Source organism: Struthio camelus, chromosome 3, assembly GCF_040807025.1.
Source record: "Struthio camelus isolate bStrCam1 chromosome 3, bStrCam1.hap1, whole genome shotgun sequence".
NCBI classification, from domain to species: Eukaryota; Metazoa; Chordata; class Aves; order Struthioniformes; family Struthionidae; genus Struthio; species Struthio camelus.
The window spans coordinates 11,032,782-11,055,506 of NC_090944.1; the positions used below are offsets into that span (position 1 = coordinate 11,032,782).

Genomic DNA, 22,725 nt, shown 5'->3' on the forward strand with positions numbered 1-22,725 from the left:
AAGGGGGTGGGGAGGAAATGCAAAGTGGGAGGAAGTGGGAAACTCTTGGGGCCATGAGGAAAGCAAAAGGCAGGATGGCAAATAAATAGGAGGGGTGGAACGGCAGCTCTGCACCTTCATGGTCTTGGGGAGAATGATGGAAGGTCTCTCTCATACAGTGTCCAGAGGAATTACTGCAATGTCAAAATGTTCTTCAGAACTGACATTTGTTACAGACATCAGTATGGGAACACTAAAATGTTTTGTTTTGAGCCAGTTCAATATTATTCCATCTTTCCCCTGCGCTGACGTGTGTGGTGGGAGGTGTAGCTCTTCAGTCTTGTGAATCAGGATGAGCTTCCAAGGAAGTACCAGTTTTCCAGAAAACATACTTGCTTTTGGGAAATTGTTTTCATGGCACATTTCCAAGCAACTATGCTCTTGTGTTTCCAAAACTGAGCAGACATCGCCAGGGCAGGTTTTCCTGGGATTTTTATCAATGTTCTTACTCCGGCTAGAAGCACAACAGAAGCTACCTTCAGCGAGGCAGCTTTTACTTCTGCTTCAGGTTAGAAGGCAGAAGTGGAAAGATGCTAAAAAAAATGCATTAAGTAGCATGTTAGCCATATTTAGCTGTCAAAAATATTTTGATTTGTTAGGTTCAGTTCCAGTTTTGGAGGAATGCAATGATAGTCCAGGGTAGTTCTTATTTTTCTCTAGTAGTGCTTGAATTTCCAGAAGTGACTTTGCCTCCATGTTGTATGTCGAAAGGGACTAAGAGGAACCATGAGAGACATTTGAGGCCTGTGTTTATTCTGGTGAAAGAAGACAATTGAAGTAAATTGGCAGAGGAAGCACAGAATCCAGACAATTTGATCACATTAAAAATCCAAGACCTGAATTATATCCTGTGGAGCACTTACAAGTTCAGTCACTCAGAAATGGCTGACTATGGAAGTACTAGATTCACTATAAAATTAAAAAAAAAAAAACAATTTTTTTAATCTCTGTTTTTGCACTGTTTACATTCCTTGCATTTTGATTTTTTTTCCTTCTGATCTCAGTGGTGTGGAATTTGTTTCATAGCTTCATGTTTTCACTAATGTCTCAGAAGCTGTTCGTGTATTTATTGTTAATGTAAGCCTAATCACTCTCATCTTTACTCAGCTTCTAGAAGTAACATGAAACACAAAATGTCTGCAACTCTGAATAAGACTGTAGTGTTTGCGTTACTGCCAACACACATGTCGCTTAGGGTGGATTCTTCTCTTGCGCATGTTTGTCATTTGTTTTACCTTGGGAGTAAGCACTGATGATATCTTTAAGGCTCTGTGGGGTGAGCTTTTGGCAGCTTGTCCTCAGGCATTAATTATAATGACCTAGGACTGCAGAGAGAATTATTTTTCGGGGGGGATCATTTCTTGTGACTTAGGAACTGTAGCTTTAACCTCTCTGCTTACTTTTTATTGACCATAGTATGAATAGGGCTGATGATTGTCAGAGGGTGAGGGCTAAGTGCATTTTGGAAATTAAGGTCTTCTGAGGCAACTCAAGATTAGCATCAATTTTCATAGTCATTTTTATTAGTCATTTTTATAGTCTTTCCCTGCATATGGATTTGAATTTGAGCGGAACACTGTCAGAAACATGGCTATGAGCTTAGCTGGAAAAAAGGAAGGATTGTTTCTGCTGAAAAGGCTGACTTTTCATTGAAAAATTAAAACTTCTGCTCAAAAATAGCAGTTGCTGATCAAAAGCAAGAGAGAGGAGGAAGATGGCGGGGAAAGAGCCCAAAACATTTGGATTTCCTAACAAAACAGTTACGGGCTTGGGTTTGGCATAATTTTCTGGAGAAAGCAAGAATTATCTGCAAACATGCTCACTGAGTCAAAACACGAGGCTCAAACATTTTTGGTAGAAAACATTTTCCCAGCGCAAGACTGGATGCCCCAAGAGACACCTCCCACACGGTCAAACCTGTGCTTGCCGACTGCTGGGAGAGGTGACGATGCCAGCATGCAGGCTCTGCATCTCCATCAATGAGCGCAGCGATAAGGCCAGTGTGCCGTCAGCATCTGCATGTTGCTCACGCATGCTTTTCTAGCTCGCATTTACCCTAGCAAACCAGCCCACGCCACGCCGAAACGAGAAGCCAGACCCATTTTCAGTAGTATTAGCTCATAGCTCAGCGCACCCAGCTGGCCAACACACGCTCTGAGGATCTGTCATTTACCCCATGACCATCCTAGCATTGCTCGAAACCAATTCGTGGTCCTCCAAGGGGCCTTGGCACAGTCTCAGCACGGCTCTGTAGCCGTGGAACAGCTGCAAAGGTCCCCCATTCATGACAGGACAGCAGTGGGAAGACTGAATCATTTCTATTAAGCCATCAAACCGGCACTCAGCCTATGCAAACTGAGCTGGTATCTAACTTTCTTGACAGCATCGCAGAGCCAAGACATATTTGGCTTGCAATCAAAGTCTTTGGACTGTTAGCATTATCTGCAAAGCAGCCACTCTTAGCAGCTCCAGCAGTTTTGCTGTGCCGGGTGCTGTGCAGAATCACTCATGATCTAACTCGATCAAATGGGCCAAGAAAGTATCATCAACACTTTTTTTTTCAGTGGGGTGGCAGACTAGGAGACAGAAAGAGTCACTTTCATCATGAGACAGCAAGTCTTGCTGGCTTGAGCAGAGAGAGCTTTTCTTCTAACTCACTTAAGTGTGCAGTGTTTCTCAATACATATGTTGAGAAGTGGATAAGAGGTGGACATAATATTCTTCAGCGTATAAAACCTTTCTGTCCTTGCTCTGTTCTTTTTTTTTCTCCTTCACTCCTTTTCTTGTTTGTTTATTTGTACTTTTTCAATTGCTTCAGGATCAAAGCTACATTTATTTTATTTTATTTTTTGGAATATATACCCATGCTGTGCTTGAAAATGTTTATACCTTTGCTTCTATTTTTCAAAGCAAAAGTGTGAGCACTGTATTATTGTACCTTCAAAAGGACTAGGACCGTTCATGTGGATGAGCATATTCGTTGTGGACTTCTTGCAGTAGGCACACGCCCAGAAACTTCTCATGTCAGAGAAGTTCTGTGCTAGAGGGTTGTGGACATTCACTCTTTGCATTCATTACGCCTGACATGGCTGCACTGCAGATGTATTAGGGTCTGAAATCTGTGAGCTGACTGTTGGCAGAAATAATTAATCTTAGGGAAAAGACTTCCATTAATCTCATGAACAGGTGAAGTCCGAGACCAAAGAGGAAGGTGGCACTTACACCACATGCTGTGTGGATGATTGTAGCATAAGTAAATTGAACTTAATTGTAAGAGATTCTCACTGAGTGGCCTTCTCTTCTTTCAGAGTTGCCTGCATCCAGGTTTAAAAAACATGGTAGCAACAACTTTATCCAGGGGGCAACAAGAGTCTGGATGCACTGCTAATGCCAAATCCTTTGAGATCCCCCAAGGGGAAGCCTCCAACCGTACAAGCTATTTTAAGACTTCAAAGCATTCTCCCTTGTGCCTGGCCATCCTTTCCCCCATACGTTGGAGTGGATGAGGCTCTGTTGAAACTTCTGATTGATTTCCGAGTTCCTCTTCACAAACCCGAAGGGAACTGCTCTTGGCTTTGGTTTGCAAAGCTACAGTTCCCTTCTCTTCTCCCCTCCCACGCTGGCCCTTTCTCATCTGACCTCTCCAATAAATCTCCAGGCAGAGCAGAAGTCGGGCCCTGCCCACATGCAAAACAAGTTGCCCCAGAGACATGTTATCTCATGATGACAAAGGGCCAGTCTGGCTCCCTTGCTGGTGGCATTATTTGAAAAGGTCACACAGAGACAGTGGCTTGACAAGTCGGTTTTAAAAAACACTATATAGAGACCATCCATCGCTCTTACTGCATTAATAAGGCTGTGTACAAGCTAAAACCTTTCCACAGACAATGTTCTCCTTTTTCTTTTCTGTTTTGCTACTGTGTTTTGGTTTGGTTTTCTTGCATGCTGATCTTCTTTATAAGGTTTGATCTGCCCTAAAATAGCTACTTGTTTCTGCTTCAGTAGCTATGAGCATGCAGAGCACATGTGAACAGTTGCACAGCCTCTCACAGAGCAGCACCAGCACAACCCGGACATGCAAACATAGCGATTCAGCTCCCCTGAGCCTCCCGCTTGCAGAGATCCGCACCGGGGTGGGTTAGCAGTTTTGTAGCACAAATACCAGGCGGCAGCTCTGCCATGCACAGTGCTGCTTGCACGCAATGGTGCCTGAAAGCCTATTTTGCCATGACAAAATTTAGGCTGGACCCGTATGACCGGAGTAGAAGTGATAAGTTATGGGAGAGGACGAGTTCTTAGACCCACTCACAGCCTCAGTCCGCCCCAGTTGCAAGTAAAATGGGAGACAGAAAAGCACAGAGTACCAGTTTCACGGTGTGGAGTGAGGAAATCCAAAATATATCAAGGCCAGAGAAGTGGAAGGACAGCCTGGAGCAGCAGCCACCTCCGTGAGAGTTTTAATAGAGTGAACTGAAGGGAGCAGCTGGTTGTTAGAGGTGCTGGGTAGAGAATGGCAGCGAGATTCAAATGTGGTGTCACATGTGGGTCTGCAAGGCATAGTGCATAAAAGGGAAGGCCCAGCCACCGGCTGAGACGAGAGCATCTGGAGGGAGCGTTAAATCCTAGCAATGGACTCGAGTAGCAGGAACGTAGACGACTCTCTGTCTTTTTCAATCAAAACCCCCTCACCTTTCTGAGTGAAATCCCAAAGCCACCCTGAGAAATATTGCCGCAGCAGTTTTCATTTACCGCTATGTAAAATTGAGGCCAAGCGCTGACAATTTATTTACGACTTTTCTCATTCCACACCAGCCTTATTTTCTTGTCGACTCTCTAGCTTTTGTGGAAACAGGGATCCGGAGTGTTTTGAAAATATCTATACAGGCAACAATTTGGTGAATCAGTGCTAGTCCCCTGAGCAGAGGTTGCAGTTGACAGGAAAATTGGATTGGTGGAAAGCTTGGGTTTGGGGGTACTGGGGGGGCCCCTGCGCAGGTGGGGCTTGAAACACCATGCCACACACCTGAGTGTGCATCACCCCCCAGCAGAGAGCAGGCTGAATTCAATGATGTCACTTCTTCTTTTAGATGACTATACTGTAATTGCACTGTACGATTTTGCTGCCTCAAGTGACCGTGACCTGGAGCTGGTCAAGGGGGATAAACTCCAAGTCCTCTCTAAGTAAGTAACTTACTGCCGGAGGGAAATCAGATGTGCATGGTCAGGCTGGGAAAGGGGAGGACCTTGGAGATGAATGTAATTTGCAGCTCACCAGAGTTGTGCCTTTTTCTTAGCTCTGCTCCAGATGCCGAGTGTGACTGGCCACTCTGCTCTCTCTTTCTCCAAGATGGGGAAGGTGACGCTTCACTGCTTTCCTCGGGTTATAGATACTTTGGGGTCAGGTAGTGTCCCTGCCTGAGCACTACTGGGACCTTCTTCACCAAAGCCCAAGTCTGCCAGTGCATGTGGGTGCAGAAGCAACATAAATAACAACAATAACCTATCGCCTGCTTCATATTTTGTGCTGATCGTGCTTTTGCAAAGGATGTGGGTTGGGCGTAGTCGGAGGAAGGGACAGAGTCTAGCCAGAGAGGTGGATGGTTTCATTTCATTTTCTTCTTTTAAAATGTGTGAAAGGAGAGGCTAACAGTTCATGTGCCTAGCCCATAACAAGGTGGAGGTGGACTTTGATCTCCCAATCACTTTGCCTTGGAGCAGGCTGCTCAGAAGGGCTGCTCCGTCCTTGACTGGTCTGTGAGGTGGCCTTCTGAGGTGAGGTCTTCTCAGCAAGACACCATGGGCTGAGACCACTCAGCTGGGGCAGAAGAGCCAAAGAGCCAACTGGCTAGGAATGGCTTTTGGACTCAGCTGGTGGCAAGGCTGAGTCACTTATGGGAGAGCAAAATAATGATATGTCTGGCAGGTAGAGGAAGGAGCAGAAAGGAGGAGCCCTCAAGTCCCTATGCAAGAGACAAAATAAACCTACCTGGGCCCAAATTTCTCTCCTCTCATTTGGAGCACTTAGCAGAGGTACCTTGGTTTGGGTCCTTCCTGTGCATTGATGGAAAGAGACTGCCACATCTGGAAGCCCCTGAAAGATCATCTGTTGTTTTTTCTCAGCAGCCTTCAATCTGGCAGTGGCCCTAGGAAACTGAGAGGGGCCTATGGAGTAGATTAACATCTGCCTTAATGAGAGCTTACCTGCTTGCAGTGCTTTTGAAAGCCCAGAAAAAATGGTGTTTCTGGGCTGAAAGCCAAGAAACCAGCCTTAGGCTGGGCCTGTCATGACATCTTCTCTGGGCACTCACACTTTCTCTTCTTGGTTTGCAGTGAGGGGGATTGGTGGCTGGCAAAATCCCTCAGCACCGGAAAGAAAGGCTATATCCCCAGTAACTTCGTTGCACAAGTGAACAGCTTGGAGGAGGAAAAGTAAGTGCGTAAGCTTGTGAATGGCGAACATTGATTAATATAGGGCTTTCCTTTCTGAAAGAGCCCTGTCTCTCAATAGGAAAGACTTTACTTGCCAGCAGAAAGTAGTCACTGCTAGGCTGGAAGGCGAGAGGCCTTTCATCATCCATGACAACATTGCCCAAAAGTTTAGGAGAAGTTTTAAGTGTGGTATGGATGCGGAGCCGGGAGTGCGAGATTGCTATGGGGAAAGTGGCCAAAGGCTCATGCCCCACTGACATCACCCACCATGGAAAAAAAGCGTTTTGGGGAAAGAACACAAGAGTTATAATTAGACTGGTAAATTAACAGTGCTAGGCCCCATTCCTTGGTGCTGAGTGCCAGTCCATCCACATGTATACTATTTAAATCCCTCAGACTCTAACAAGGTGGCTGTATGCAAACTGGGGCTGAGAATCACTTGGTAGGGGGTGGGTTGATCAGGTCCTCAGCTGAGGACCTGGCAACAAAAAATTCAACAGTGGAGCAAGTTGAGTGCCACCGCCCAGGCCCACATCCTGGTGCTATTTGTTTCAATAGCACGGATGCAGCCTTCGTGCTTGGCTTCCTTCAAAGAAGATGATAAGAAAGACTTGAGCCAAGAGGGTTTCTTATTCTTATAACGCCAGAGGAGAAAGGAAGGGTTCCCGCGAGGTACTTTCCCCTACGGTATTCGGCTATATGTGATCTGTCCTGCTTGCAATCTCCTTTTTAAGGGACCTGACCATAACTGAATCGAACGCAGTGCACAGAGCATATGATCAGAGCATAAATGCTCTTTGGACGCAAAGGGTAGGTTTTATTGCCTTGGACACCCTGTGCTCTGGCTCCAGCCGATGTACCCACTTTATACATAGCCTGCCTGGGCACGGCTCAGGGCTTGCTAGCTCGCCCTGGGGGTCCCTCGTGCCTCAGGGGCCTTGCACTTCCCTCATGTAAAGGTACTATGCAGACTGTCTACTATCTCCTCTGACTCAATCGCTGGGCTGTGGAACAAGCCTAAAGTGACTAAAATCTGATGTTAAATTACTGTAAAGAGTCTATTACCGGCCTTTTCCAGAAGATAAAGCTATTTGCTGATAAAAATAACCCTCAGTTTCAGAGTGTGATGGTTAAAAGAAAAAAAAAAAAGAACTAACTCGAAAGAATTTGCTTTTTTTCAGAGCTTTTTTTTCTTTTCAGTAATGATTTTTCCTTTTCTGTCTCCCAGGTGGTACTTTAAAACTCTGAGCAGAAAAGATGCTGAACGACTGCTGTTGGCTCCTGGTAACAAAGTTGGCTCTTTTCTTGTCAGAGAGAGTGAAACCAGCAAAGGTGAGATTCGCAGAGTGAGTGTAGCTTCTCATTATTGCCACATTTTGGGAAACCTTTCAGACTGGAGCTGCAGGGTTCAGCTATGTCAAAGTTTCTGTGGAGCTTCCTGGAACTGGTAGGAGAAAATAACACATACTCTAGAAGGGAAGGCTCTAGAAGTGAGCTGGGCGTTTCAGGACCAAAGATTTATTCGTGCTGCTACTTTTATTTCTAGTTCAGACTGGTAAGGGTGGCTCCTTTCACCATAGTTCATTGCAGAGATGCGGGGACACAGATAAGCAGCAATGACTTTCCGAAACAATGATTAATGGGTTTTCTTTTCCTTTTTTCCCTGAGGAGACACCACTTTTTTTGGCAAATGGAGGTTCTTGTCGGCACTTTGGAGCAAGCATTTGACCTGTTTCCAGCAGAAACTTGCAGAATTTTTGGGAAAGCTTTGGGGAGAAATATTTTTCCGGAGGAAATATTTGTTCACTGACAGCAAGGGGAGATGATGCAAGCGAGGGCAGATTTTTCTGAAGGAGACTGGAGCAGAAAAGGTGGACATGGTTCACTTTCTCTCCATATGAACCTGTCTGTCTTTTGAGTACATGACCCAGTGAGGATGGAAAAGGCAGAGCGTTGTAATCACCACTTTTGGGCAGTGGATATAGTTATTAAACATAATATTTAAAAACTATGTAATTGCAACTTCTTTGTTCTGTTCTGTTAATTGGTAGACAGTCTGGAAATTGGTTTAAATTGTCCCACGGAGATTTCACTTTGGTTCTTCCCTACTTTGCTCTTCTTGCACCTTCCAGGCCAATAGCTATCTTTATAGCATGGAAGAAATGGTGCTGATGACGGTTCCCTGATTTTGCTCTGAACCAGCTCCTTATAGCAGCTCAGGAAAGTACTTTACTCTTACTGTGCTTTGGTTTCTCCCCTGTGAAAGGTACACAGGAGTCCTTCCTTGCCATATGGGGAGAGCTGGTCTGTTTCTTCCTGACACGGATCAGTAGAGACTTGGAGCATCCCTCTGAAGGAACACGGGATCTTCTTTTCCTTGATTCACTTCCCAAATACTTCCACAAGGCCCTGGCCAAACAGTAAGAGTGGGAGCAGATAAACAGAGTCTTCCATCTTGCAATTAATTCTTGCCTATGGCAGCTTCTTCTTCCTTTCTGGTATTGTTTTTTTCCCATTCACTTGAGTGCTCACCAAGGCAGTACCGATTCCTTCCCCCATGGCTACATCCTTACTAGTAAGTGAAGTAGTGGCAGAGCCTGGATGCTGCAGCTGGGTTCTCCACACAGTCGCTGTGCAGGTTTGATCCTGACGTGACGCAGGCATCAGGCCCAACAGTCAACTTGAATGCAGCCACACTGTTTCGGAGGGTAAGAGAGTTTCATCATGTGAATGTGACTTCAGAGGGCAGGCTCTGGCATTGTGCAGTTTACTCAGACACAGAGGCAGTCTGCGTGCACAGAGCCCTGACTGCGTGGCCGACCCAACCTCGTAGTCATCCCCGATAACAGGATCTCGCCGCACAAGTAGAGGCACATTGAAGTGCTGTTCTTGAACAGACGTGATATCTCGTGTGCTCAGTGGGGCAACGAGATGCTCACCTTCCTGTAGCTCTCTTCCCCCCAGCCATCAGGCGGAGGTGCTGTGTTAGCATTACAGCAGCCTACATTTATCTGAACTTTTAACTTCCATCCCTGCTCCACCCCTGGGTTCACCTCCACGTTTCCCTGCTGACGTCAGGGCAGCTAGGAGGGCGGCTTTCTATGCAGACTTGCAGTTTTCAGAATTTTTAGGGAACACTGAAGCCAGGAAACTCTGAAGAAACTTGTTTTTAAGCATTCCCCCCCCCCCCCCGATGAGTCATTTGGTTGCTTGAATATTGGTTCCCCCACTGTCTTTGTGGTGCCTTTGAAATAGTCAAGCTTAGACTAGTCACCACATGCTCCTCTTCCATTTATCCTTTTCTCACTCTACCATTTGTTTGCTGGGGTATTTGACCAGGCACCTGGCATAGTCCAAAACAGTGAATTGCACCTGGGAAGAATAGACCTTGGGGACAACTTACGCACTGTTCACAGACCCAGCAGATACTCACGAGTTGCAATTGAAGGGCTAGCGAGGGGTGAGGCCCTCTTTCCACACATGCTTTTAATCTGTGTGGTGTCTCTGGATGCCCTTCATGGCAGGAGTCGGACCTTTCCCTATACCTGCTCGGGACAATTATCTTGTGTTTCTGCTTGCCACGAACTGCAAACACAGAACAAAATTATTCCCCCAGCAGCTGTAATTCTCTGGAGTATGCATGAGTCCAGACCGCACGGGTCTTGGACAGAGGTGGGATCCTCAGATTCAAAGAGGAATAGCCAGGCTAGACTCGATCTCTGATGTCCTGTCTTTGCTTGCTAGAAGTAGACTTAACAGGAAGCATGTGATATTCTTCATTAGCAGCCATAGCATTTTCCGCGTCTGTGGAAGTCCCAAAATCCCAAAAGGTCAGAAATCAGCTTCTGCTTTAGGAAGTGAATCTTATCTCTGTCTTTTTTGATGCTCAATATTATGTCTCAAAATATGTTCTTATTCCTTCAAACACCTAGTCTTTCTTTGAATCGTTCTATGAATTCAACTTCTGTTCGCATACTGGCTGTGCCTTAGACTTCCTGAATGGCGATGATTACACCATTTGATCTATCTCAACCACAGTTTCTTCCTCTGTAAAGCAAAGAGGAAAAGAAAAAACCCTGAACCTCTAAAGGCATTATGACGCTGCATTTGCTAATACAAAGCACTGTGACCCACAAAGAGATGTCCAGAGAAGTGCCGTGGAATTAACCTTGCCCTTCGGACCTCAGAGGTTCTTCTTAATTTTCTCCTTGTCATTGTATATCTTCATTCACCTAGCACATCATCAACAACATTTGGCCTTCAGGGCCAAGCACAGAGTTGAGCTAGGGCAATTGTCCCATTAACTGCATGCTGTGGAGGGTGGCTATCTCATATTGGACTCAACCACAGCAGGAGGCATTCTGCAGCCTGCAGAAGTGCATTACCCTGTTACAGTCCATTGTAGGCATTGCAGGTGTCTCATTTTGCTTGTGGTTAAAGATACTGAAGTTCTGAAAACCTGGGGACTTTTCTTTCAGTCAACATTTTGCAGAGGCCATAAAAGATACATTCAGCATCCCAGGAAGACAGGTTCCTTGTTAGGAGAGTGTGGGAATCATCAGCAGTGAAATCATCAGCAGAGAGCTAGCCTTACTGAAGCTTCTGGAAATAATCAAATCTTTCCCTGAAGTAATAAACATTTTAAAACCTGCGGGAACACAGTCGCACGGCTGTGCCGAGTCACGAACTCCTGGCTAGCAGCAAGACTGCCGTGTCTGTGCTCCTGGCAGGAGGGCCCTCGCAGAGCTCAGTCACAGTATCCAGCTGAACTCCTGGGGGTCTCACTCCAAGTCACGAGTCAGTGGATGCTGGAAGATAGCATCACCCATATCCCAAAGTTTCCACTCTGTTTTGGAGTCTATAGGATTTCATTCTCTGCAGAAGGGAACATAGAATACAAAGAAGCTATTTTTGTCGTGAAAATAGCACTTGATATCATCCGTCACACTGCATAAATGGTAAAGACTTAAGAGCCCCATGAGGCCTTTAGGGGTAAGGGATTGCACACGTACAATATGAAAGTGGAACTCAATCTGAGATGAAGATATTGAAATGTAGATATCTGCACATGCGGTAGTTGTCTGAGATCTCATTGTAGGCAATGGGGCTTGATTTGGTTGCCAAAACCCGGACATCTTAAAGCCATCTGAGATGCCCCAGGGTGTCCTGCTAGGCTCTAGGTGCTCCACCAGAAGATATGGGTTCACACCTTACCCGCAAGGCTCTTGTGGATGTCCCAGAGCATCTTGAGTGGTACTAAACACCCATTTTTAGGTGATTGAATCAGTCCTAGGTAGGTGAATCTGGAGCTGAATCCCACCCGCTGTGCCTTCTGTAGCTCATTCCCACTTGTTGTCTTTTGAACAGAAAGGAGCTGAGACCCCTGTGAAGGATGGGGCGAGGATCCAATGAGATCCTGCAGAATAGGTGGGTCTGGGACTCAGAGCTGCCCAGGGCAACACTCGTTTGTGCCCACCCTGCTTTGTGTTGTTGTGTCCTGGTGTGAGCCTGAGCCTGTCTGTGTGTTAGCCCAGGGCTGTGCTGGGATGTGATGTCTGACTGAGGGCACGCAAACATCCCTGTTGACTAAGGAGGGAGGACTCCTGGGGCATCCTGGTTATTGTCAAGGGAAAGCAGGAGTTTTGCCGTCCCTCTGGCTCCACTTAATTTTATTCACTTGTTGCTGTCATTGAGAGAAAAGAGAGCTGAAGCTTTTCAGCCCTGGTGCTTTGCCTTTCCGCTGCAGCTCCCAGGAGAACCCTTCGACCACAGTGAATGATGGGGAAAGCTCTGTGACGCTGACTCCAGCAAACAACCTAAACTCTGCCATGGGGTGAAGTACAGTCGTTACCTCTAATGACAGGATAAATATTAACACTGGTAGTAGGTAGCTGATAGATTGGCTTGGAGGGTGCTGGGAGCCCTGTCACTGCTGCGTGCTGTGTGTCACTGGTTTGAGAGATGCAAGAGGGTTTAAGGGGTCAGTGGGATTTGGAGAGCAACTCCTGCTGGAGAGGAGAGGTTTTGGCTGCAATTACACCAACAAACAGATCAACTCCCCTCTTCTCTACTGACTTTCGACCCCCAATCACACTCCTGCACACGTGTTAATAATTAATTCCTGGGCTCCCTTCTGCAATGTTGTCTATTATCAGTACAGCTGGGTTCACGCCGAGTTTGGCTCCTTCTTCCTAGAGAGTCCCTCTACAGGCCTTGCGTTCTCAAATACACACACCCCCTGTGCCACATCCCAGGGTATGCAAGGCACCCCCTTGGTTTCACGCAATACAAGCCTAGCTCTGATGGGCTATACCCACGTCTGTATGTTATTTCAAGCACTTTGAAATTAAAATAACAACATCATCAACAATAACAATCACAAAAGTAATAGTAATAATAATAATAATAATAATAATAGTAATAATAATTGCACTTTCGGGACACACAGGTAGCAGCAGTGGTCTACAGCCAAGTACTACGCAGCATGAATGTGGCTGATCTGTTCTAGCACGACTAAATGCTGAGCGGTGCAGATATAAGCCCTAGCAGCACCCTATGCGCTGGCCAGAGACCAAAGATCACTCCCTGGAGAAATCACTGACAGCTGTGTAGTTGTAGGCTTTGGTCATCAAGACATGAATTGCAAAAGCGGGCCATTCCTCTGCTCTTCCCTGGAGTTTTTGTTGCCCTGTCAAAGACCCTGCAGGGCTGTTTTTCAGAGGTTCAGCTGCAGGGGGGGATGATTTAGCCAAAAGGGTTTCTCTGGTCTTGACTCCTGCCTCACCCAGGCCACAAAACCAGACTCATAGTGAAGGAAAAGAGTTTCAGAAGAGCAACCTTTCTTTGTTCAAAGGGACCCCACCATACTAAAGCTATGTACTTCCAGTCTTGGTGTTGTCTGGCTCCACAGCTAAACTGGCAGGTGCTCTGTCTTCTGTGAAAATTAGGTCACTGAATAGCAAAGTCTGGTCTCCCCAGAAAAAGAGTCACCTCCAAATGACTTCCTGCACTTGGAAAAAAAATTAAAATCTCCTCAATCCTGCTTATCAGGATTTACAATCATTGCAACAGAACAAACATCCACAGAGATGTTTTTCTTATGTTACTTTTTTAGAATGCAGCCCGAACAAGGAATGATTCCCAGTCACAGTATAGGAAACTGCGACGAGAATTGGTGCTGTGAAGGAGAAATGCCAGTCAGTGAGCGTTATACGTTAGTAAACTTTCCCCTCGTATGGAGCATTAGGGTTTCAGACTCACTGTGGAATGCCTCGCTTCTGCTTATGATCCTACATGACAGATACATATTTTTTAACATATGTAGCTTTGCCTTTTCAAACACTAAAAAAGTAGCCTATCAGTCCAGGTGGCATATTAGACTTTGAACAGCCCAGCAGGTTTATAACATCTTACTCCGGAAATATGATCCAGACAAAGAGAAAAAAAAAAAACATTGCAAAGCTGTATTGAAATTTACGGTGAAATAGACTTGAAGTTGCTGCTCTGTAGCAACATCTAGTGCTATTTTTGCGTGCAAAAGCCCATGATTCCGATTAAAACCCATTATAAGGAGAGAAAAGCAGATCAGAGTGACAGATCTTTAAGTGGGTCCCTTGAAATGAAAAGCACCTAAATCTCTTTGTGAATCACGGCCACAAACTTACAGCTGGACAGGACAAATCTTCTGAACTCCTATTCTGCAGGGATCTATTCTGCAGGGATCTATTGCAGTTGCAGTCTGCAGAAGACAGAGGAGGTAGCTGGTCCCTGCATCGGGCATTGCTTGTCCTCACAGTTCCTTTTTCTGCTCTTTCTCCAGGTGCCTATTCTTTGTCTGTGAGAGACAGCAACTCTGCTCAAGGGGACATCATCAAACACTACAGGATCCGCACCTTAGATGGAGGGGGATATTACATCTCCCCCAGGACTACTTTCTCCACCCTGCCACAGCTAATCCATCATTACAGCCGTAAGTTGCTTGCATTCCCTAGTGGGTCTGTCTCCTAGCAGAAGGTGGATGTGTGGGCAGGGCAAGGACAGGGTCACCAGTCCATTGCTCCATCCACACTCACGGGCAAGGTGTGCTTTTCCAAGCTGAACTTGGGCACCCAAGCCTGAACCTTCCTCCCTGGGCACTGTGACGACGAGCTCTGCCCACAGCCGTGTAGCCAGGGAGTTTCTCCAGCGGGCGAAGAAGGGGGAGAATGCTGAAGGGAAATGCAGGAGGCAGGGTTTGGATAATCTGGGCAAGGGAATTTGCTCTTATATGACTCTCCTTGGGCCTTTTCCTTGCAGTAGGTCCATTCTGGGTGCCTTGATCACTGTGACTGAAACAGTTGCGGTGCGACTATGGAGGTGTCCCTCCCATGGGTTGAGTTTTTCCTAGCATGTGCAAATGGAGGAGCAAGCTAGATGTGGGGCTAAAGGGTTGATCCATCCTATTGAACTCTCCTGTGCTTTCTCCTTACACAGAGAAGGGGGATGGCTTGTGTCAGAGGCTCACAGCTCCCTGCATATCTCTGGTTCCCCAGAGACCCTGGGCACAGGATGAATGGGAGATCCCACGGGAGTCTCTGAAACTTGTGAAGAAACTTGGCTGTGGGCAGTTTGGGGAAGTGTGGATGGGTAAGTACAAGGCACTCCACTACAGAAAAGAAACATGTAGCCCAGGGATGGAAAATCCTCTTTCTCTAAGACAAGACTTACCTGGGTCTGTGGATCCTAAACTAGGAGAACATACTTTCTGGATACACATGCGGTAGCAGCCCTAGATGCTCTACACTTGGGAAGGATTAAACAGGTTGTGCTTGTACAGATCAGTGACTAACCATGGGCTTCACAGGCTAGATATCTGCAAGGGCTTTCAGAACAACTGCATACTTGCTTCCCATGGCATGTTCTCATACTTCTGCCTAGGGATCCTGGCCACGAATGTGGGATCCTAAACTGCATACAGCAGGCTACTCGCATGACACTGCCCCACCTTCTCTGCTTCCCTGGGACTCTGCCTCACTTTATAACCAGGCCTGAATCCCTTATGTGTCCCTGCACATTGCTGAGCAGTGGGAGAGGAAGTGGGACATGCTCAGCTTCCTTTCCCATACTTTTTGTGGTTGCTTGTTGCCTTGGGAATTTGGAATGCAAGCAGGACAAGACTGAGTCTATCTCCCGACTGCAAAATCCTGGCTTTCCTTACTGGGGGAACTGGGACGCAGCGGTGGGCAGAGGGCCAGGACAGAGAGAGAGATAGGGACGCAAAGAAAAGTGATGACTCTATAATGAAATCGCAGCCTGAGACTGAGGGTCCCTTCAGCTTGGAGGGCTCTCCCTGCCCAGAAACCAAGTGAATGCTCCAGCATTCAGATTATTTCAAACCGCAGCCGGTGGAAGGCCCCAGGGATTTCCCATAGGAAGAGTCCTGCAAGGCTGGGAGAACTGAGTCAGGATAGGTTCATTGCACAGGCCTCCTTCACCCAGAGCAGCATTGACTCCTTGTGAAGCCACGTTGCTTGGCAGCTGTGCTGTGTCTCTCCTTTCTCCTCTCATCCCTGCTTGTTGCTAGGAGCCCACTGGCACTCAGATTTACCACTTGCTTCTTGTGTTGATCTCTGAGCCGTTCTCATCAGCTGCTCTGAAACAGCATCCACAAAGTCCACTTTCTTTCCCTACCCACATACAGCACAGGAAAGCAACCAGCTAAATCCCCTTAGTGTCTGGTCGCCAGCCCTGCTGAGCTAGATGGCAATGTGCATGGGGAAACATTTCCCACTCCCAAAAGCACAGGTCCCACAAGACACCTCTGAGACCTGTCAGAAACAATACTGAGCACATCTTTGCCCTCTTCCCTGGCACTTTCTTCCACTTTCTTGCTGTGGTTTTTTGCTCCTTACTCTGCAGGCTCTTGTGTTCCTTATTGCCCAGCCCAAGAGAGCCTGCAGAGAAGCCACAGTTCCTCAGGGCATCATTATCTCCCTGCAGGCTACTACAAGAACAACATCAAGGTGGCTGTGAAGACCATGAAGGAGGGCAGCATGGATCCTGATGCCTTCTTGGCAGAGGCAAACTTGATGAAGAGGCTCCAGCATAACAAACTGGTCCAGCTGTATGCTGTAGTCACCAAGCAGCCAATCTACATTGTCACAGAGTACATGGCCAATGGTAAGGCGCCTCAAGGAGCTTTCCGGTTGGAATTTCTGCAAAAGCAGGTCAATGAGCCAACTGGTACTCCCATGCATAATGTGGAGGAGATTATCCCAGATCTGTGAGGAGGAAGTGATCTAGAAGGTTGTTTACAGCACTGGAAAGGATTTCCTGGATCATCAAATCCTGCCTCTTACGGTCTCACATTTCATAAGTCCCTTCTCAAAATGATGATGCTCCATTTGAAGAGTGCTTAAGGTTCTGGTCTCCACCGTTCCTGCTGGGAGTTTGTTTCAGATTTTTTACTTCCTTCATGGTGAAATTGTCCTTTCTTCTTCCCCTCTTGTCTACGAGGCTTTGAGTGAAGAACGCCCAGGATTTTGCAAAAGGTCGAGGAGGCAGGGAGGGGGCAAAATTTGCTGCATTTAGGAACTTTCCTAATGGAAGATGCTCTAAGGGACAGGTACTGTGGTTCCTTGAGTTTTGTCTGGGCTGCAGGTAGATTTTTGTTCTTATATTCAGTGAAGGACCAGGGAAAGTAAATTCATACAATTCGTCAGAAGAGTCTCAACAATCTTTGCTCATTTGCAGGGTGTTTGCTGGATTACTTGAAGACAGAAGAAGGAAGCCAACTGAGTCTCCCAAAACTTATTGATATGTCTGCTCAGGTTCGTGAACAGATTCTAGGAAATGGACCTGAGGAATGGTTTATTATAGTCCCGGTGAAATTCTTGCAAGTTTAAAGTGTGTGTCAGAGTATCAGTTTCATGGAGAAAAACAGCACCTCCTGGTGTGCTGTCTAAGGGTTTCTCCCTCAGCACTCTTGCGCTGGTGTGGATAACAGTTCAGCATTGCTCTTGCTTCTTAGGACAACCCTCTGAGTAACTTAGTGAAGTGCTGGAGGTATTTTTTTTTTCTATCTTGCTGAGCAGCAAATAAATTTGTTTCTCTTGTTACCAAAAGGAAGAGAAATCTCAACACAAAGACTTTCGATGTGGAGACATGCTGCCTTTCAGCAGACTTTCCCTTCTGATGATTAGGCACAAAGGATGCTCTGTCTGCCAAATCTAGAAATATTGCTACTATGAGAACAAACTTTTGCCTTAATAGAGTTGCTTCCCTCAAAGACCCCCCAGGCAATAAATGTTAATAGCTGTAGCTGTTCCATATCTTCTTGACCCAGAAGGGCATCTGAACTGAAAAGAGTCAAAGCTGGGGAAACTGAGACCCGGAGTGGCAGTGTCTTGGCAACATGTTATATATGAAGGATGAAACTGGCAAAATCCCTCCACTCTTGTCTTAGCCAGCTGTTGCCAGAATTTGGCTCACTCCCGAGCAGAGTTAAGCTAACTTTGGAAATGTTGAAAAAAAAAACCATGCAGAGTCAGTGTCACGGCTGAATACAGCTGTCTTGACATGCGGGTCTGGAATTTACCCACAAGACCACCCAGCCTCTCTGGGCCAAAGCCAGCCTGAGCAAATGCTGTGTAAAGTTGATTTCTGCCATCATACGTCATTATTTTAAAATGCGTTAAAGAGTGGGGGATCTTAATGTTTCAGCAAATGTTGTACAATAGTGAAAGATTTTGCTTCTTGTTTTACCTTGAAGCAAAACATTTAAAGGCCTTAAATCAGTTATTTTTATTCCACTTCTCACCTCCATGAGTGGTGTAGAGGAGCATATTTCAGTGCTTTTCCTTTTCATTACTGATAAAAACTATCTGCAGTTTTACCTTTGTTGCCTGTGATAGGTTATAGATCCAGATGCAGCCTCCTTGTTCAAAATCCTTCCTTTCTTGTCCATTTCTTTCTTTCTTCCACTTCCTTCTTTCTTTTATTCTTTCATGCGTTCCTCCATTCTTTCTTTTTCATTCTTTTCTTATTTCGTTCTCCCCAAAAAAATAGCAGGGGTTTGTTTTAAATTCCTGATGATAAGCAGAAGGGTCCAAATTCATCTATGTTACAGAACACTTGGGCTTGCAGAGGAGAGTTAAACCAGAGAATGTGGATTGATATATTAATATGGAATAAGAAAACACCAAAACCAGAGCAATCTGAACTCAATTGCAGCCACAGGGGTGACCCAAAAAGCTCCATAGCAAAACTATTGGCTAATGTTGCATCCAGATTTGAGGAATGGACAGCAGAAGCTACAAGTCCTAGTGCATTTATTTAACACACAGTTTACAACTTGCTTTGAGCACTTCGAATAACAAAGTATCTCCAGGCAGGTGCGTGCAAGTATTTGGAGAGAGGACAACGGACCTGCCTGCCCTAAGGAACAGGGTAATAGGTTTGACAACACACTGGCTGCAGGAGCCAAGATGGAGCTGTAGCGCAAAGGAGAGACCTGTCCCAGGGCATCCTTTGGAGCTATGCACCCAAACTTCCGCTCTGAGTTCAGAGTTGAAGCCTTGAATGTGACCGTGTGACATGAGCTGACCAGAAGCTGCTCCGTTACACTGGTGTAGAGCAGGTCGAACAGTCCGCCTCAGTAATTCGGGTTTATTAAGTGCACGTGGATGTCACCACGGGCTCCTGTAAACCCCACACCCTAGCCATGCAATATCGCCACACAAGCTCTCTGCAATGCGCCGGGCAAGAATAAGCTTGCTGCCCGTCCCTCAAAACCCGTGGAGACACGGTTGTCAGTCTGAAGGCCAGCTTTCATCACTCCCCTCCCATCCCCATCTCCAACCTCCCCACAGCAGCAGGATTCAAAAAGTCACTCAGTATCTCTGGGAGGAGGAGGAGGGACGTCTCTTGGTTCATTTCACAATCTATTTACTTGTGGTGTCCTGATGACTTCATGGCCCAACAGGCGCCCCATCCTCTAGAGCGCAATTTTGGATTCAATAGCATCCGCAGGAGTTAAAATTAGAAAGCTCTGAGCTGATGCACTTGATCCTGTGGTCATTTTTTAAGGGCACATGCTTGAATGCATTCTGGGCTGGAACGAACCCATTGCTGGGTACTATCTTATTAACATCAGGACAGGAAATGACATCAATTCTTCCATTTTCCACTGCAGCAAACAGCACTTGCACTGAATGGGTGTCGACACAGGTTAGAAACACAGCGTTGGAAAGTATGTGTTAGTATCCTGTTTAAAACCACATGCAAGCAAAGATGCTGATGTGAATCTGCATGGAGTGGAAAATTGCTTTGCCCTCACTTGCAGGCACATGAAAGCTTAAATAAGTGCTAACCATTACTAGCAGGGGCTGCGTGTATCCACTCAGTCTCTGATAAAAGCCTATCCCAAATCTGAGACTCGGCTGATACAGAAACTGTTCAGTCTCCCTCTGCTAAATCCCCTAGCACCTTTTATTGCACCTAGCATTACAAGACTCTTGCCATCATTTACAGGGACTCGTCACGTGCTAGATGCCTCCCCAGTGTTGTCCCCTGCTCCAGAATGCTAGACACAGAGACAATCCAGAAAAGAAGAAAAGTAAATTCCTCCCAAAGTACATTCTCTGCAAATCAAAAGTCCGGCGGTGGCTGAAGAAGGTGGAGAGGGCCAGGATAAGGGATTTGTCCAGGGATGTGCCTCCCATGCCAGTCATATTCTAATGAATGCCTAAGTTTTCTGCTGTTTTGCTTCACGTAGCTATCAGAAGGGAACTATGTGGTGTGCTGGGTCCTAGGCAGAATCCAGCAAAAGAAAAGCAAGCACTAGTCTCAGTTTTATTGTTGAGAGACATCCAGAGATCTCGTGCCCACTCCAAAGCAGACCAGCTAGAAAGACCTGAGGAAGTTGCTGAAGAACATCTAGTTGTCTTACAATTGACATTTTCTACCGTGACTGATAGACTGATGAGTTCCTTGAGCTTTTTTCTTTTTTAATGCATATATTTAATCTGCAATGTTCATGACTGAAATCCCAACTAGAGGGAAAAATCTTGTGGCAGAAACTGTGAATCCAGTGATGTGGGTTCAGATTTGCTTTAACTTTCTGCATCTCACTTCAGACATGTCTCAAAGCCACAACTTCTGAGCAAAACAGAGAGTAATGCTTCTGTTCTGCCTGACCTGCCTTTTTAAAGCTTTTGGAAGCAGCGGGCATGTTGGCAGAGCTGCACACAGGTAGACATACACAGGCAGCATCTATCTATCTATCTATCATTTGTCATCTACTATCTGTCTATCTACTATCCATCTGTGGAGGATGTATGGAGGCCCATAAACATGCTGGCAATCCAGCACACATTGTTTATATACGTGTATTTGTCAAGATGGGTAGGATGCAGCCAGACCAACACTTTGTCACACAAAAGTAAATGGATTAAGACAGGGCTCTTCCTCCTCTCCCAGGTGGCAGAAGGAATGGCATACATCGAGCGGATGAACTCCATCCACCGTGACCTAAGAGCCGCCAACATCCTCGTCTCAGAGACGCTCTGCTGCAAAATTGCTGATTTTGGCCTGGCCCGGATTGTCGAGAACGAATATTTGGCACAAGAAGGTGGGTGTTATTCCCAGCATTGCCTCAGCGACGCAGCCCCTTGGCTGGACTTCCCCTTATCTGCAATCCTCCTGCTGTGCTGAGCCACGCTGAAATACTTGGTGTCCATGGGCTGGGCTGGGAGACACCTGACAGGATGTGGGCATCGGGCACTGTGGTCAGCAATGTGAGAGCAGAGCCCCCGTTTCTGTGAGAGCTGACCAGGGCATCCCACGGGAGACAGCAGACTTTGGGGACAGGATGGAGATGCTGAAGTTTGTAGAGGGAGACAGAAAAAATCAGTCTGTTTGGCTCTATTTGGGGGAGTCCTGCTGAATCTCAGGTTCTGTTACTAGAGATATCTGATCGCTGCTAACACAGCCCCCTGCCTGTGCTCGCGTGTTAATAGCGAGTCAGTCCGAAGGGGAGGAAATAGCAGTGTGATTAAGTCACCAAGCACTTCAGGGCTGCAGAGGGGGCTGGAATCACACATCTGGGGTGACAGGCAGACTCCAGACATCCCGGGCAAGCTGAGCCCAGAGCAGACTCATCCCTTCAATAACTGAGGGGCAACTTATATGGTCCAGGTCTGCGTCTGGAGTTTGGCAGCTGTATCTTACGGGAAAAGTGTACCCGGAATATCTTTAAAAAATGCAAAAAATAACTTCCCAGTTGTTGATGTGAAATGTCCTTATGACTCCACCTGCAAAGCCAACCTCTTTGTTGGAGCTGCTGGTTCGATCCTAGACTGGTGAGGGACAGGAGATGGTGGCGGGGAGACATCACTCTGAGCCGTTTTGGTTGACGCAGATGTCTGTCTACAGCCATTTGACAGCAGGGTCGAGTCAAATTTTTCCAACAACAATTTTTTTCCCCTGTACTTAGAGGTCAGTTACGAGAGAGCGTCATTCAAATTGCTAAGATCCTTTATATAGAATCAGAGAAATGAGCAGAAATAGCTGAGGTAAAACAATTAAGTGTAGTATAAGTGGCTCTTACCACAAATTTTTCAGTCTTTGGAAATCTGCCTTCCTCTAGAGGTGGGATGAAGACTTCTAATGCTGAAATTTCCCATAAAGAACATTTTGGGGGAAAGGAAATTGAACAAACTTTTTTTTCTTACAAGGTCGAGAATGTCCATTTCAATTTGCTGTTTTCAAAATACTTCCTGATACAAAATGTGCCCTTTTCAACATAGTTCAAAATGGAAAAAAAAAAAATCACATTTGTGAAAAGTCATAAAGAGCTATTCTGAGATTGCTGGAACTAGTTGACAAAGTTTGATCCTTAGAGTAGTTTTGGTGAAATCAGTAATTGTTTAACATACTCAGAAAATCTACCTTTCCAGTGGAAAATAGTTCCTATCAGCACTTTCCCAGCTAATTTTAATCTTAGTAACAACTACCTCTTATCTACCTCTACCTAATTTCCTAACCTCATCTGTCAACTTGACAAAAGTATGACATGCAAGAACAAAAGCACTTATTTCATGTGTTGTGTTTGGGCTTTCAGTACTGCAAGGAGATATACAAATAAAAATGTTGTTTTCTCTGCAGTCTTTAATACATTCGGTTCCTACATATCAAGTTGTGTTGTTTTTTTTTTTTTGTCTTAGCAAAACTTAAATTGCAGTCTTATGGTCATTGCTATCCACAGTGTGTGAAACACTT

The 22,725-nt window shown here is 45.9% G+C and overlaps 1 protein-coding gene across 2 annotated transcripts in view; it reads left to right on the forward strand.

Annotated features, from left to right (window-relative positions):
- BLK (BLK proto-oncogene, Src family tyrosine kinase) overlaps nt 1-22,725 on the forward strand; it is a 48,860-nt gene that overhangs the window by 22,106 nt on the left and 4,029 nt on the right. For both annotated transcript variants that reach the window (XM_068936898.1, XM_068936897.1), the window contains exons 4-11: nt 5,127-5,220; nt 6,370-6,468; nt 7,697-7,800; nt 14,288-14,437; nt 14,941-15,093; nt 16,447-16,626; nt 17,200-17,276; nt 20,926-21,076. In XM_068936898.1, the coding sequence (XP_068792999.1) occupies nt 5,127-5,220; nt 6,370-6,468; nt 7,697-7,800; nt 14,288-14,437; nt 14,941-15,093; nt 16,447-16,626; nt 17,200-17,276; nt 20,926-21,076 (1,008 nt within the window). The remainder of the gene's footprint in view (nt 1-5,126; nt 5,221-6,369; nt 6,469-7,696; nt 7,801-14,287; nt 14,438-14,940; nt 15,094-16,446; nt 16,627-17,199; nt 17,277-20,925; nt 21,077-22,725) is intronic.